At 41.9% G+C, this 12,501-nt stretch overlaps 1 protein-coding gene across 1 annotated transcript in view; it reads left to right on the forward strand.

Annotated features, from left to right (window-relative positions):
• Window positions 1-1,267: 1,267 nt before the first annotated feature.
• TTC28 (tetratricopeptide repeat domain 28) overlaps window positions 1,268-12,501 on the forward strand; it is a 330,631-nt gene continuing 319,397 nt past the window's right edge. The window contains exon 1 of the mRNA XM_036760398.1: window positions 1,268-1,327. Coding sequence (XP_036616293.1) covers window positions 1,268-1,327 — 60 coding nt within the window. The remainder of the gene's footprint in view (window positions 1,328-12,501) is intronic.

Raw genomic sequence — 12,501 nt, forward strand, 5'->3', positions numbered from 1 at the left:
GGTGAGAGGACTGGCTAGTCTGGAGAGTTATCAATGGGAGATGTCTGTCTGTCTGTCTGCCTTCATCTACATTAAGAAATGCACTTGAGGTAACAAGAAAATGACCCATAGATGTCCAGTCCTACCTTTGAAATGGCTTCTTTCTTTTGGGAGAGAGACTCTCAGAGAGCCAATTGATGGCTCAGAGAAGCTCTTACTCTCTCAGCTCTTCCTGGGGACTTCAGCCACAGAAGAGAAGATGAGGCTGTTTATCATGAGAGCAAAGGGGGTTGGCTTAGGCAAATCACCACTCATGATATAGCTGGACTGCTCCCCTGAAGACTCTGGTTCTGTGTTTCCTGCTGGGACTCCTCAGCAGAAGTGCAGTCTTCAGGGTTTCACCTCCAGACAGGTGGGCTTTTATTGAATCAGCTTTTGTACAATTTCACTCTTGCCTCCAAAGCTATTACTTGGACTGTATGTGGGTGCACGAGGCTGATCTCATTCATTCCTCAGAAAGAACACTGGACTTGGAGGTAGAAGATAGGCTGGAGATTGAAATTTTGACTCCCACGACACTTTTTCTTTCTTAGCTTCAGTTTCTTATACATAAAATGGGGATCAGAGGACGTAGATCTAGAGTTGGAAGGAACCTTAGATCATTAGTCCAGGATCATCATTTCTGCTGTACTTCCCTCATAATCCTGGTGGGAGAATCAAGTGCGGGAATGCGGGTCATGTACTCTGTAAGAGGAAAAGCCATGGACAGATTTGAGAACATTAATTTCTACATCAGGATTCCAGGATGTAGCTCCCAGCCCATCCATGCTTTAGTAAATGGTTTCCATTATTTGTTTCCAGTAGCCAGCATAGGGCTGAGCCTCTGACCTTAGCTGTGGTCAGTTAAGCTAGCCCATTTCCTCCAGCAGGTTGCTACCTCCATCACTAATTCTCCTCTTTCACTTCCCTTCCCTCCACAGTAAGAGGGAAGTTAGGAAGAATGAAGGATTTGGGGAAATGCCAGTGAATTCAGTTTTGTACATCGTGCATCTCAGATGTCTGTGAGATATCCAGTTCTGAGATATCCAGTTAAAGTTCTCCAGTGATAGCTGGAGATGCAAGATTGGAGATTAGCAGAGATATCAGGGTGGAGAAGAAGACGTGAGAGTTATCAGCATAGAGATGATCTTTGAAACTGTGGGAGCTTTTGAGATCACCAAATGAAATAAGATAGAGAAGATGACCCAGGACAAAACTTTAGGGGCTGTCTGCATTTAGTGGGCGTGATATGGGTGCAGATTCAGTAGAGGCACCAAAGAAGAAGCAGTCAGAACCAGGAGAGAACAGGGTCAGGCAATCCTAGAGAGAAGGGAGTATCCAGTAGGAGAGGGTGGTCAGCAGTGGCAAAGGCTGTAGAGAGGTCAAGAAGGGTACGCATTTAGAAAATGGCATTTGGCAGCTGAGGGAACATGAGTCACCTTAGAGAGGGCAGTTTGGGTTGAAGGAAGAGATCAGAAGCAAGGGAAGGGGAGGGAAGGGAAGGGAAAAAACATTTTTATAGCACCGACTATGTGTCAGGTATTGTGTTAAACACTTTCTCAAAATAACTGCAAACTCCTGACAACTCTCTGAGAGATTTCTCCAAATCATTAATAAGACAATTGAGAATTAATCAAACAGCTGTGAGGTTTTATGTCACATCCAGCAAATTGGTAACGATGACAAATGACAGGAATAGGAAATATTCAAGGCACATGAATACATTGTTTGTGAAGCTCTGAATTGGTTTCAAGGGTGAGAGACCTGTGTCCTCGAGGCCACATGTGGCCCCCTAGGTCCTCAAGTGTGGCCTGGGCTGCACTTGAGGACCATATGTGGCCTCAAGGCCACAAGGTTCTCCACCCCTGGTCTGGAAACTAGTTTGGAATTTGGATTTTGGAATTATGCTAAAAATGTGATTAAAATCTTCCTATCCTGGCATTACAAGCAAAGATGGCGGCTGGTAAGCAGGGACTAGAGTGAGCTCCGTTACCGAGTCCCTCCAAAAACCTATAAAAAATGGCTCTGAACCAATTCTAGAACGGCAGAACCCACAGAACAGCAGAGGGAAGCAGGGCTCCAGCCCAGGACGGCCTGGATGGTCTCTGGGTGAGGTCTATTCCACACGGAGCTGGGAGCTGGGAACGGAGTGGAGCAGAGCCCAGCCTGAGCGGCGTGGACCATCCAGACCAGAAACCGGGCAGAGGGGGCCCTAGCGCCCTGAATATGTGAGCTGCGGCAGTTACCAGACCCCTCGACCCACAAACACCAAAGACTGCGGAGAAGGTTAGTGGGAAAAGCTGTGGGAGTGGAAGGAGTTCTCGGTTTGGCTTCCAGCCCCGGGGGCAGTGGAGGTGGGGCAGCTACAGCTGTTGTTACTTCCGGCTCCAGGCCCACCTGGTGGGAGGAATTAAGTGGCGGATCAGAGCAGGGGTGCACAGCCTGCCGAAGATCTAAGCCCAGTTCGGGTTGGGGGTTCTTGGTGAAGGAGCAGTGCGGGTCTGACAGAGCTGGCACCTCCCCCCCCAAACGTGGAACATAGAATTTGTTAGTCTACAAGCAGTCATACCCCACTGAAAAACTCAAGGGTCAAGTTAGTTGGTTGGGAATATGGCCAGGCAGCGAAAGCACACCCAGATTCAGTCTCAGACTTTGGATTCTTTCTTTGGTGACAAAGAAGACCAAAACATACAGTCTAAAGAAGACAACAAAGTCATAGAGCCTACAACAAAAGCCTCCAAGAAAAACATGAACTGGTCCCAGGCCATAGAAGAACTCAAAAAGGATTTGGAAAAGCAAGTTAGAGAAGTAGAGGAAAAATTGGGAAGAGAAATGAGAAGGATGCGAGAAAACCATGAAAAACAAGTCAATGACTTGCTAAAGGAGACCCAAAAAAATACTGAAAAATACACTGAAGAAAACAACACCTTACAAAATAGACTAACTCAAATGGCAAAAGAGCTCCAAAAAGTCAATGAGGAGAAGAATGCCTTGAAAGGCAGAATTAGCCAAATGGAAAAGGAGGTCCAAAAGACCACTGAAGAAAACACTACTTTAAAAATTAGATTGGAGCAAGTGGAAGCTAGTGACTTTATGAGAAATCAGGATATTATAAAACAGAACCAGAGGAATGAAAAAATGGAAGACAATGTGAAATATCTCCTTGGAAAAACCACTAACCTGGAAAATAGATCCAGGAGAGATAATTTAAAAATTATTGGACTACCTGAAAGCCATGATCAAAAAAAGAGCCTAGATACCTTCTCTCAAGAAATTATCAAGGAGAACTGCCCTGATATTCTAGAGCCACAGGGCAAAATAGAAATTGAAAGAATCCATCGATCGCCTCCTCAAATAGATCCCAAAAAGAAATCTCCTAGGAATATTGTTGCCAAATTCCAGAGCTCCCAGATCAAGGAGAAAATACTGCAAGCAGCCAGAAAGAAACAATTTGAGTATTGTGGAAACCCAATCAGAATAACCCAGGATCTGGCAGCTTCTACATTAAGAGATCGAAGGGCTTGGAATGCGATATTCCGGAGGTCAATGGAGCTAGGATTAAAACCTAGAATCACCTACCCAGCAAAACTGAGTATCATGTTCCAAGGCAAAATATGGATTTTCAATAAAATAGAGGACTTTCAAGCTTTCTCAGTGAAAAGACCAGAACTGAATAGAAAATTTGACTTTCAAACACAAGAATCAAGAGAAGCATGAAAAGGTAATCAAGAAACGGAAATTGCAAGGGGCTTACTAAAGTTGAACTGTTTTGTTTACATTCCTACATGGAAAGATGATGTGTATGATTCATGAGACCTCAGTATTAGGGTAGTTGAAGGGAATATGCATATATATATATATGTATATGTTTATGTATATATATAAGAGAATGTGTATGTATGTATATATCTATGTGTATATGTATGTATGTGTATGTATGTGTGTGTATATATATATATATGTAAAAGAGAGAGAGCAGACACAGGGTGAGTTGAAGATGAAGGGAAGATATCTAAAAGAAATAAAATGAAATTAAGGGATGAGAGAGCAACATACTGAGAGAGGGAGATAGGGAGAGATAGAATGGGGTGGATTATATCTCATGTAAAAGTGGCAAGAGGAAGCAGTTCTGTGGGAGGAGGGGAGAGGGCAGGTGAGGGGGGAATGAGTGAACCTTGCTCTCATCAGATTTGGTCTGAGGGGGAATACCATACATACACAGTTGGGTATCTTACCCCACAGGAAAGAAGAGGGAGGAAGATTAAAAAAAATAAAATAAAAGGGGGGGGGATGATGGAGTGGAGGGCAGATGGGGGTGGAGGTAATCAAAACAAACACTTTGGAAAGGGGACAGGGTCAAGAGAGAAAATTCAATAAAGCGGGATGGGTTGGGAAGGAGCAAAATATAGTCAGTCTTTCACAACGTGAGTATTGTGGAAGGCTTATACATAATGATACACATGTGGCCTATGTTGAATTGCTTGACTTCTTAGGGAAGGTGGGTGGGAAGGGAAGAGGGGAGAGAATTTGGAACTCAAAGTTTTAAAATCAGTTGTTCAAAAAAAAAAGTTTTTGCATACAACTAAAAAATAAGATACACAGGCAATGGGGTGTAGAAATTTATCTTGCCCTACAAGAAAGGAAGGGAAAAGGGGATGAGAGGGGAGGGGGGTGATAGAGGGGAGGGCTGACTGGGGAACAGGGCAACCAGAATATAAGCCATCTTGGAGTGGGGGGGAGGGTAGAAAAGGGGAGAAAATTTGTAATTCAAACTGTTGTGAAAATCAATGCTGAAAACCAAATATGTTAAATAAATAAATTTAAATTAAATTTAAAAAAAAAATCTTCCTATCCTTTGGCTTAGAGATTAGACATTTATGCCCCCACTAGACACATACCCCAAGAAGGTCAAATATAGAAGGAAAGGTCCCATTTGTACCAAAATTTTCATAGAAATATTTTGAAGGCCAAGATGGCAGAGTAAAGGCAAGGATCACCGAAGCTCTTCCAAATTCACCTCTAAATATCTCAGCTGTTCTTCACTCACAATAACCCTGGGAGGTAGGTGCTATTGTTATCCCAATTTTTAGGCTGAGGAAACTGTGGCAAACATAGTTTAAGTGACTTGCCTAGGGTCACTTAGCTAGTAAGTATCTGAGGTCAAATTTGAACACAGAACTTCCTGACTCCAGGCTCAGCTGTCTAGCCACTGTGTCAGTAGCCATAGAGAATTACAAAGAGATTCAGAGGAAAGGGTGTGGAGGCAGTTCTTCTAGAAGGCTTTCTCAAGGAGTTTAGTTACCACAGACAGGAGAGGTATGGGATGATAGTTAGCAGAGATGGATGGATCAAGTGAAGGTTTTTGAGGAGAAGAGAGACATGACCATGTTTATAGGCAGTAGACAGGGAGCCAGCAGACGGGAAAGACTGACAATGAGTGAGAGAGTGGGGATGATATAAGGAGCAGTCTGTCAGAAATAGTGGCCAAAAGCATGTGAGTGACAGCTGGGCATCTGAGATGAGGAAGAGAGAAGAGGGAGTTCTCTCAAAGAAAAGCCAAACCAGGCCCTGCCCAGAATCGCCCACTTTCTGTTGTATTTCACTGTCGTAACCACCAAGTCCTCAGTGTCCCTGCCCAACCAGGGTGAGGCCACTATGGGAAATGTTAGTTGATGGAGATGATAATATAATAATATGATGATGGCAGTGATAATAATGATCATGGCAGCAAGCAGCATTGTAAAGGGGAGCCAAAAGTCTTGTTTCTGAAGTCTCTTTTTGTGATCTTGGGAAAGTGACAAAGCCTTCATTTCCCCATGTGCTCGTATGCTAAATGAGGTCATTGGATCCTAAGACCCCTTCTGAATCCTATGTTCTTCAGAGACCTTATGGTTTCTTAGGATCTTTAGGATGGGTAGGCCAGGTTTCTTTGAAGTTTCTGTGTCAAAGAGGGAAAAAGAGAAGCTTTATTCTCTATGGATGGTACTGCCCCATGTTTGTACTGCCCTTCGATGAATAACTGGCTGGAAATTCTGGAATTCCCCCAAGGAGAGGAAGGGGAAGAATGAAGGCCTCAGTTGTCCTCTCCTGGGCCCTCTCCCTCTCCTCCAGCTGAAGTGAAGGGCAGCAGGGAGGGGGCCAGGCAGGATTAGAGGAAGGGAGGGCTTCTGACAGCGTTCACTCAGGCTGAAAGCCCACTCCTCAATGCTCTTTCCCCTCCTCCCTCTTTCTTTTCCATCCTTTTTCTGAATGCTGAGTGTTCCAAGTAAACACTCAGAATCACTCAGGTCCCAGTGTGAACTTGACGCCACAGCTTGAACTTGACATGGGGACTTGCCTCCCTCTTCCAGGGGCAGATAAATTAGGGTTTTTAATGCTTGCATTTGGCAGACAGCGCTGAATGTGTTTCTCTGTCAATGAGATAGTTAATGTTAAAGCTTAGCCGTACAAACGTGAGACACTGTTGCTAGTCAGCCGGCCTCCTTTATTTAAGAGTCATCCAGGCTATCCAAAGCACGACTCCCTGCAGCATCCGGGCCAAGTGGTCTTCTTGTCTCTGCTTGGATACCTCCAGTGGTCATGGGAAACTCAATTCCTCCTAAGCATCCCCTTCTGTTGCCAGATAGCTCTAATATTTCAGAGTTTTCTTTAGTTCGAGCTGAGCTAGACTTTCTTGGGTTTCTAATCTTTGACCCTCTCTGCCTGACCTCTGAAGCTGAGAAGTTGATTTACCCTTCCAGTATTTGGAGGTAGAGATCATGTTCTCTCTAAATCTTACCTTCTCAGGGCAAACTGTCCCCAGGTCCTTCAAGTATTCTACATATGAAGTAGTTTCAGGTTCCTTCCATCCTGTTTCCTTTCCGTTGTGCTCATTCCTGCTTGTCAGTCCCCCCACCCCAAAATGTAGTGTGAAGAGCTAAGTATGGTAGTCCAGATGGAATCTGACTGGGGCAGAGCACCTAATAAGATGATCAGAGTTGTTACGCTTCTTCATGATTGGGATCAATAACAGAAATGTCTGATCATCAAACATATGGATGTTTAATTCTTTTGCTTCTTGTATTGATTTTTGAACCTCCCTATAGGATTTTGTTACTGGTTCAAGATATGGTCATGAATTTTTATTTTGAATATTTTTAGTTTACTTTTAATATTAAATTTTAGAAATGAGATCACCAGTTTTCAATTTTAGATAGATTTTATACTGTCTTGCATTTATATCCTAACAACCTAAATATGAAAGGAGAAAAATAACAGCAAATGTCTGTAAATACATTAAAAATTAAAATAGTGGATGAGCCCAATGAGAGAAAATGACTATAAAATAGGGGTAAAAATGTAGTCTCCCGTTATTATTGTCTTACAGGACTCTGAGGTTTAACAGCTGCTGATGGTTTAGACTAATTGAGATTTGATGACTCACTCTATAAAATATCCTGTTTGTGTTGTTTCTGAATGAGGAGGAAAAGGAGTATTTTGTATTGATCAGATAGATTAGAGCTTGAGTAGGTTCTGGTTGCTGTGACTGAAAGAAGCAGGTTCTTAAGGTATCAGGAAAACAGGAATGATCCCATGTTCTTCAAGTGCTTTGAGAAGGGCCTTCACGTCACAATTCTCTGACGTAGTGACTATGCCAGGAAATGGAGGCTTTCACGGAGGTGAAATGATTTTATCAATTTTGAAGGTAGGACTCGGATCTAGGACTTCTGATTCCCATGTCCAGTGTTCTTTCCACAATATCAGATTGTAACAAAGGAACAAGAATTACATTCAACTATTTTCACCACTGAACCTGTAACTAAGTAACTAGGTGACCTCGACCAAGTTATTAGACCTCATTGGGCTGCCACTTCCCAGCCAATTAAATATGGTGGTAATAATGCTACCCCTCTGGGCTACTTCTCCAAGTTGTACTAAAGGGCTGGGTCCCTAGAAGGTTGCTGCTCTCTGGTTCTAGATTTAACCCTTTGGTTACACACTCATGAGCCCCTACAAGTGTGCCTCTCATTAATAGTCATCTGGTAGACATGATTAGCTCTTTGCTCAGGTATATCCACATAGTCAAAATGATTGCTATAAATCATTTCTGCCATGAACAGTACTCCACAAATGGACTCCAGTCTGTGGGAAGAATGAGATCAGATTTAAAGTACAATTGTTATGAGGCTTAGAGGAGTGTATGTGTGTGGCTGCACGGCAAAGGCAGCTTTTGGGAAGTTGCTTCTCTCTTTGTAGTCTGTATGTACCTCCCTTGAGCGTGGCATCTCTACTGGACAAGTTGTTCAACTGGCTTCCAAAGATCTGTTCTGTCCACAACTTGATTGTCACTTGAGTCCATAGCCAGGTCTCTCCTCAGCTGCCAGGGTCTTTGTTCCTTGAAGCCACTTCTGCCGCCAACTGCTTTTCTACATCATGTCTATCTCAAGTGTGTATCTCTGCTCCCTCAATTATGGCCCTAGTTTTCTCAAATGGATGAACTCTTGAGTGTCAGATAATGTGTCTCACTCCTGGCAAGTTGCTACTAGATGCCATTGTGGTTGGGAGTAGAGAGGAGAGAGAAACACCTTCCTTCTTCCCCCTGCAGGGGTTTCCTCAAAAAAGGACCTCCAAACCTGTACTTTGTCTAAGAAATGCTATCCTATGTAAAAGTGTGCAAAGGCAGCTTCAACTGTTTTTTTACCCTTTACTTCCATCAGTAAAAAGTGTTCACAAATAATAAAGGAATCAAGGCATATGTAGTTTAATACCTCATTACCTAATACCGTATGATTATATTCTAGGTCTTTGTGTGTATGCGTGGCGGGGGAGGTTAATCAAGATCAATGCCCCCAAATTTTTTACCTACCCCTAAGGGTTGTTCGATGATGTATATGAACAGCTTGGGAAATGTATAAAGACACATGCATGTGGATTTACACCTACCTGTATCTATAATAAAAGATATAATGATATATCTACAATAATAAGATTTATGATTATCTATCTCTATGTTTACAAAGTACATTTAAGGCATTGATTGTGAGTTGTATTGAGCTATAGTAAAATTCTCTTCAGGATCCATTAATAGTATTTATTATAAATGCATGGTGATTTGGGCCAAAGTTTACCTTTACTGAAAGGGTTTGTGAAGCAAATTTATAAGGTAAACATTCTTATATAAAGAATATTTGATCTTCTTAAGAGAACAAATTGTTTCAGACCATTAGAAGCACATATTACAAAGAATGTCTGTTAGTTACACATAACTTCTTATTCTTTCATTAAAGCAGGTTCTCAGGTCTGTACTTGGTAATATAACACTTAATTAGCCTAGTTCATGTTACCATATGTCCTGGAAGTCATTTAAACTAGCATGAAAAAAAAGATGATTCAAACTTTCCTATAATTTAGATTTGACCTTCCTCCATTCCTTCTTTCTCCAGTTAATAGTATTTTATTTTAATCACTGATAGTAACCTTATTTTATAAACTGACCCAGTTAAAGAACGAATAGGAACAATGATAGAGATGCTTTATTTTGCAAGAAAGTATATGCTTATTTTGTCTAATTGTAACTTTTTAAATTATTAAATATGAAACACTCATGTATACCAATGTTATGCTCTTTGGTGTTACTAGATTATCTTTAAAGATAAACATTAATATGATGATTTATCTGATTAGCCATATCTGGAATGATTTCAAAAGAAAAATCCAGCTCAGCAAGTTTATTGAGCTATGACTCTAACACCACAGTAGGCACTGAAGGAATGTGGGAGGACAATAAGAAAAGGAATTTACAACGTCAGTGGTGTGCTCATTCATTCTTTCAGCAAGCATTGGTTAAGCACCTAGTCTGCTAGGTCTTAGTGATACAAAAGAAAAAAAGAGAGTTCCTGACCTTGAGGAGCTTCCATTCCATCACATGACACTGGAGGAAGGGAATTATCTGGATGTAACTTGTGTGAATACAAACTAGATAAGAAATAAACACAAAATAATTTGGTGAGGTGAGGTACCAACAATTGGTGAGGAATTCTGGGATGTGGAAGTGAGGAAAAAAAAGGATATTCCATGCATGGAACTGGCTGTGTCAGGCATGAGATAGGCAGGGTGTCATATATACACACATAGAATAAAGAACAGACTAGAGTCATCCCCAGAGTGTTTAAATGCTTCATTTTTTTTTTTTTTGCTGGGGGCAATCTTACTTTATTTTTATTTATTTATTTAATTTATTTAATATATTTAGTTTTCAGCGTTAATTTTCACAAGAGTTTGAATTACAAATTTTTCTCCCCATTTCTACCCTCCCACCCACTCCAAGATGGGATATATTCTGGTTGCCCCGTTCCCCAGTCAGCCCTCCCTTCTGTCACCCCACTCCTCTCCCATCCCCTTTTCCCTTACTTTCTTGTAGGGCAACATAAATTTCTATCCCCCTTTGCCTGTGTATCTTATTTCCTAGTTGCATGAAAAAACTTTTTTTTTGAGCATCTGTTTTTAAAACTTTGAGTTCCAAATTCTCTCCCCTCTTCCCTCCCCACCCATTCTCCCTAAGAAGGCAAGCAATTCAACATAGGCCACATGCGTATCATTATGTAAAACCCTTCCGCAATACTCATGTTGTGAAAGACCAAGTATATTTTGCTCCTTCCTAACCTATCCCCCCTTTATTGAATTTTCTTCCTTGACCCTGTCCCTTTTTGAAAGTGTTTGTTTTTGATTACCTCCTCCCCCATTTGCCCTCCCTTCTATCGTCCCTCCATGTAGGAATGCAAACAAAACAGTTCAACTTTAGTAAAGTCCCTTGTGATTTCTCTTTCTTGTTTACCTTTTCATGCTTCTCTTGATTCTTGTGTTTGAAAGTCAAACTTTCCATTCAGCTCTGGTCTTTTCACTTAGAAAGCTTGAAAGTCCTCTATTTTATTGAAAATCCATATTCTGCCTTGGAGCATGATACTCAGTTTTGTTGGGTAAGTGATTCTTGATTTTAATCCTAACTCCATTGACCTCCAGAATATCATATTCCAAGCCCTTCGATCCCTACATGTAGAAGCTGCTAGATCTTGTGTTATTCTGATTGTGTTTCCACAATACTCAAATTGTTTCTTTCTGGCTGCTTGCAGTATTTTCTCCTTAATCTGGGAGCTCTGGAATTTGGTGACAATATTCCTAGGAGTTTTCTTTTTGGGATCTATTTGAGGAGGCAATCTGTGGATTCTTTCAATTTCCATTTTGCCCTGTGGCTCTAGAATATCTAGAATATCAGTTCTCCTTGATAATTTCTTGAAAGATGATATCTAGGCTCTTTTTTTGATCATGGCTTTCAGGTAGTCCAATGACTTTTAAATTATCTCTCCTGGATCTGTTTTCCAGGTCAGTGGCTTTTTCCAATAGATATTTGACAGTGTCATCCATTTTTTTTCATTCCTTTTGTTCTGTTTTATAATATCTTGATTTCTCATAAAGTCACTAGCTTCTACTTGCATCAGTCTAATTTTTAAGGTAGTATTTTCTTCAGTGGTCTTTTGGTCCTCCTTTTCCACTTGGCTAATTCTGCCTTTCAAGGCATTCTTCTCCTCATTGGCTTTTTGGAGCTCTTTTGCCATTTGAGTTAGTCTATTTTTAAGGTGTTATTTTCTTCAGTATTTTTTGGGTTTCCTTTAGCAAGTCATTGACTTGTTTTTCATGGCTTTCTTGCATCACTCTCATTTCTCTTCCCAGTTTTTCCTCTGCTTCTCTTACTAGCTTTTCCAAATCCTTTTTGAGCTCTTCCATGGCCTGAGACCAGTTCATGTTTTTCTTGGAGGCTTTTGATGTAGGCTCTTTGACTTTGTTGACTTCTTCTGGCTGTATGTTTTGATTTTCTTTGTCACCGAAGAAAGATTCCAAAGTCTGAGTCTGAATCTGAGTCCATTTTTGCTGCCTGTCCGTGTTCCCAGCCAACTACTTGACCCTTGAATTTTTTTTCGGGGTATGACTGCCTGTAGAGCAGAGAGTACTTTGTTCCAAGCTTGAGGGGATGCACTGTTGTTTTCAGAGCTATTTCTCACAGCAAGCTCTGCCAAACCAGCGCTCCTCCTCCCCAAGAACTGCCAACGCGGACCTGACTCAGATCTTCAGCAGGCTCTGCACTCCTGCTCTGATCTGCCACTTCATTCCTCCCACCAGGTAGTCCTGGGGCCAGAAGCAACTGTAGCTGTAGTCCTGTAGCTGCACCACCTCTGCTGTCCCTGGGGTGGTGGCTGAACTGTGAACTCCTTTCACTCTGTCCCCTGCAGCTTTTCCCACTAATCTTCTCTGTTGTCTTTGGTGTTTGTGGCTTGAGAAGTCTGGTAACTGCCACAGCTCACTGATTCAGGGTGCTAGGGCCTGTTGCACCTGACTCCCAGTCTGGTTGGTCCTGCTGCTGCCCATGCAGGGCTCTGCTCTGCTCCCAGCTTCATGCCCCATAGACCTTACCCCGCAACCATCCAGGCCCTCCTGGGCTGGAGCCCTGCT

This window comes from Trichosurus vulpecula, chromosome 1 (genome assembly GCF_011100635.1).
Source record: "Trichosurus vulpecula isolate mTriVul1 chromosome 1, mTriVul1.pri, whole genome shotgun sequence".
Classification (NCBI taxonomy): Eukaryota; Metazoa; Chordata; class Mammalia; order Diprotodontia; family Phalangeridae; genus Trichosurus; species Trichosurus vulpecula.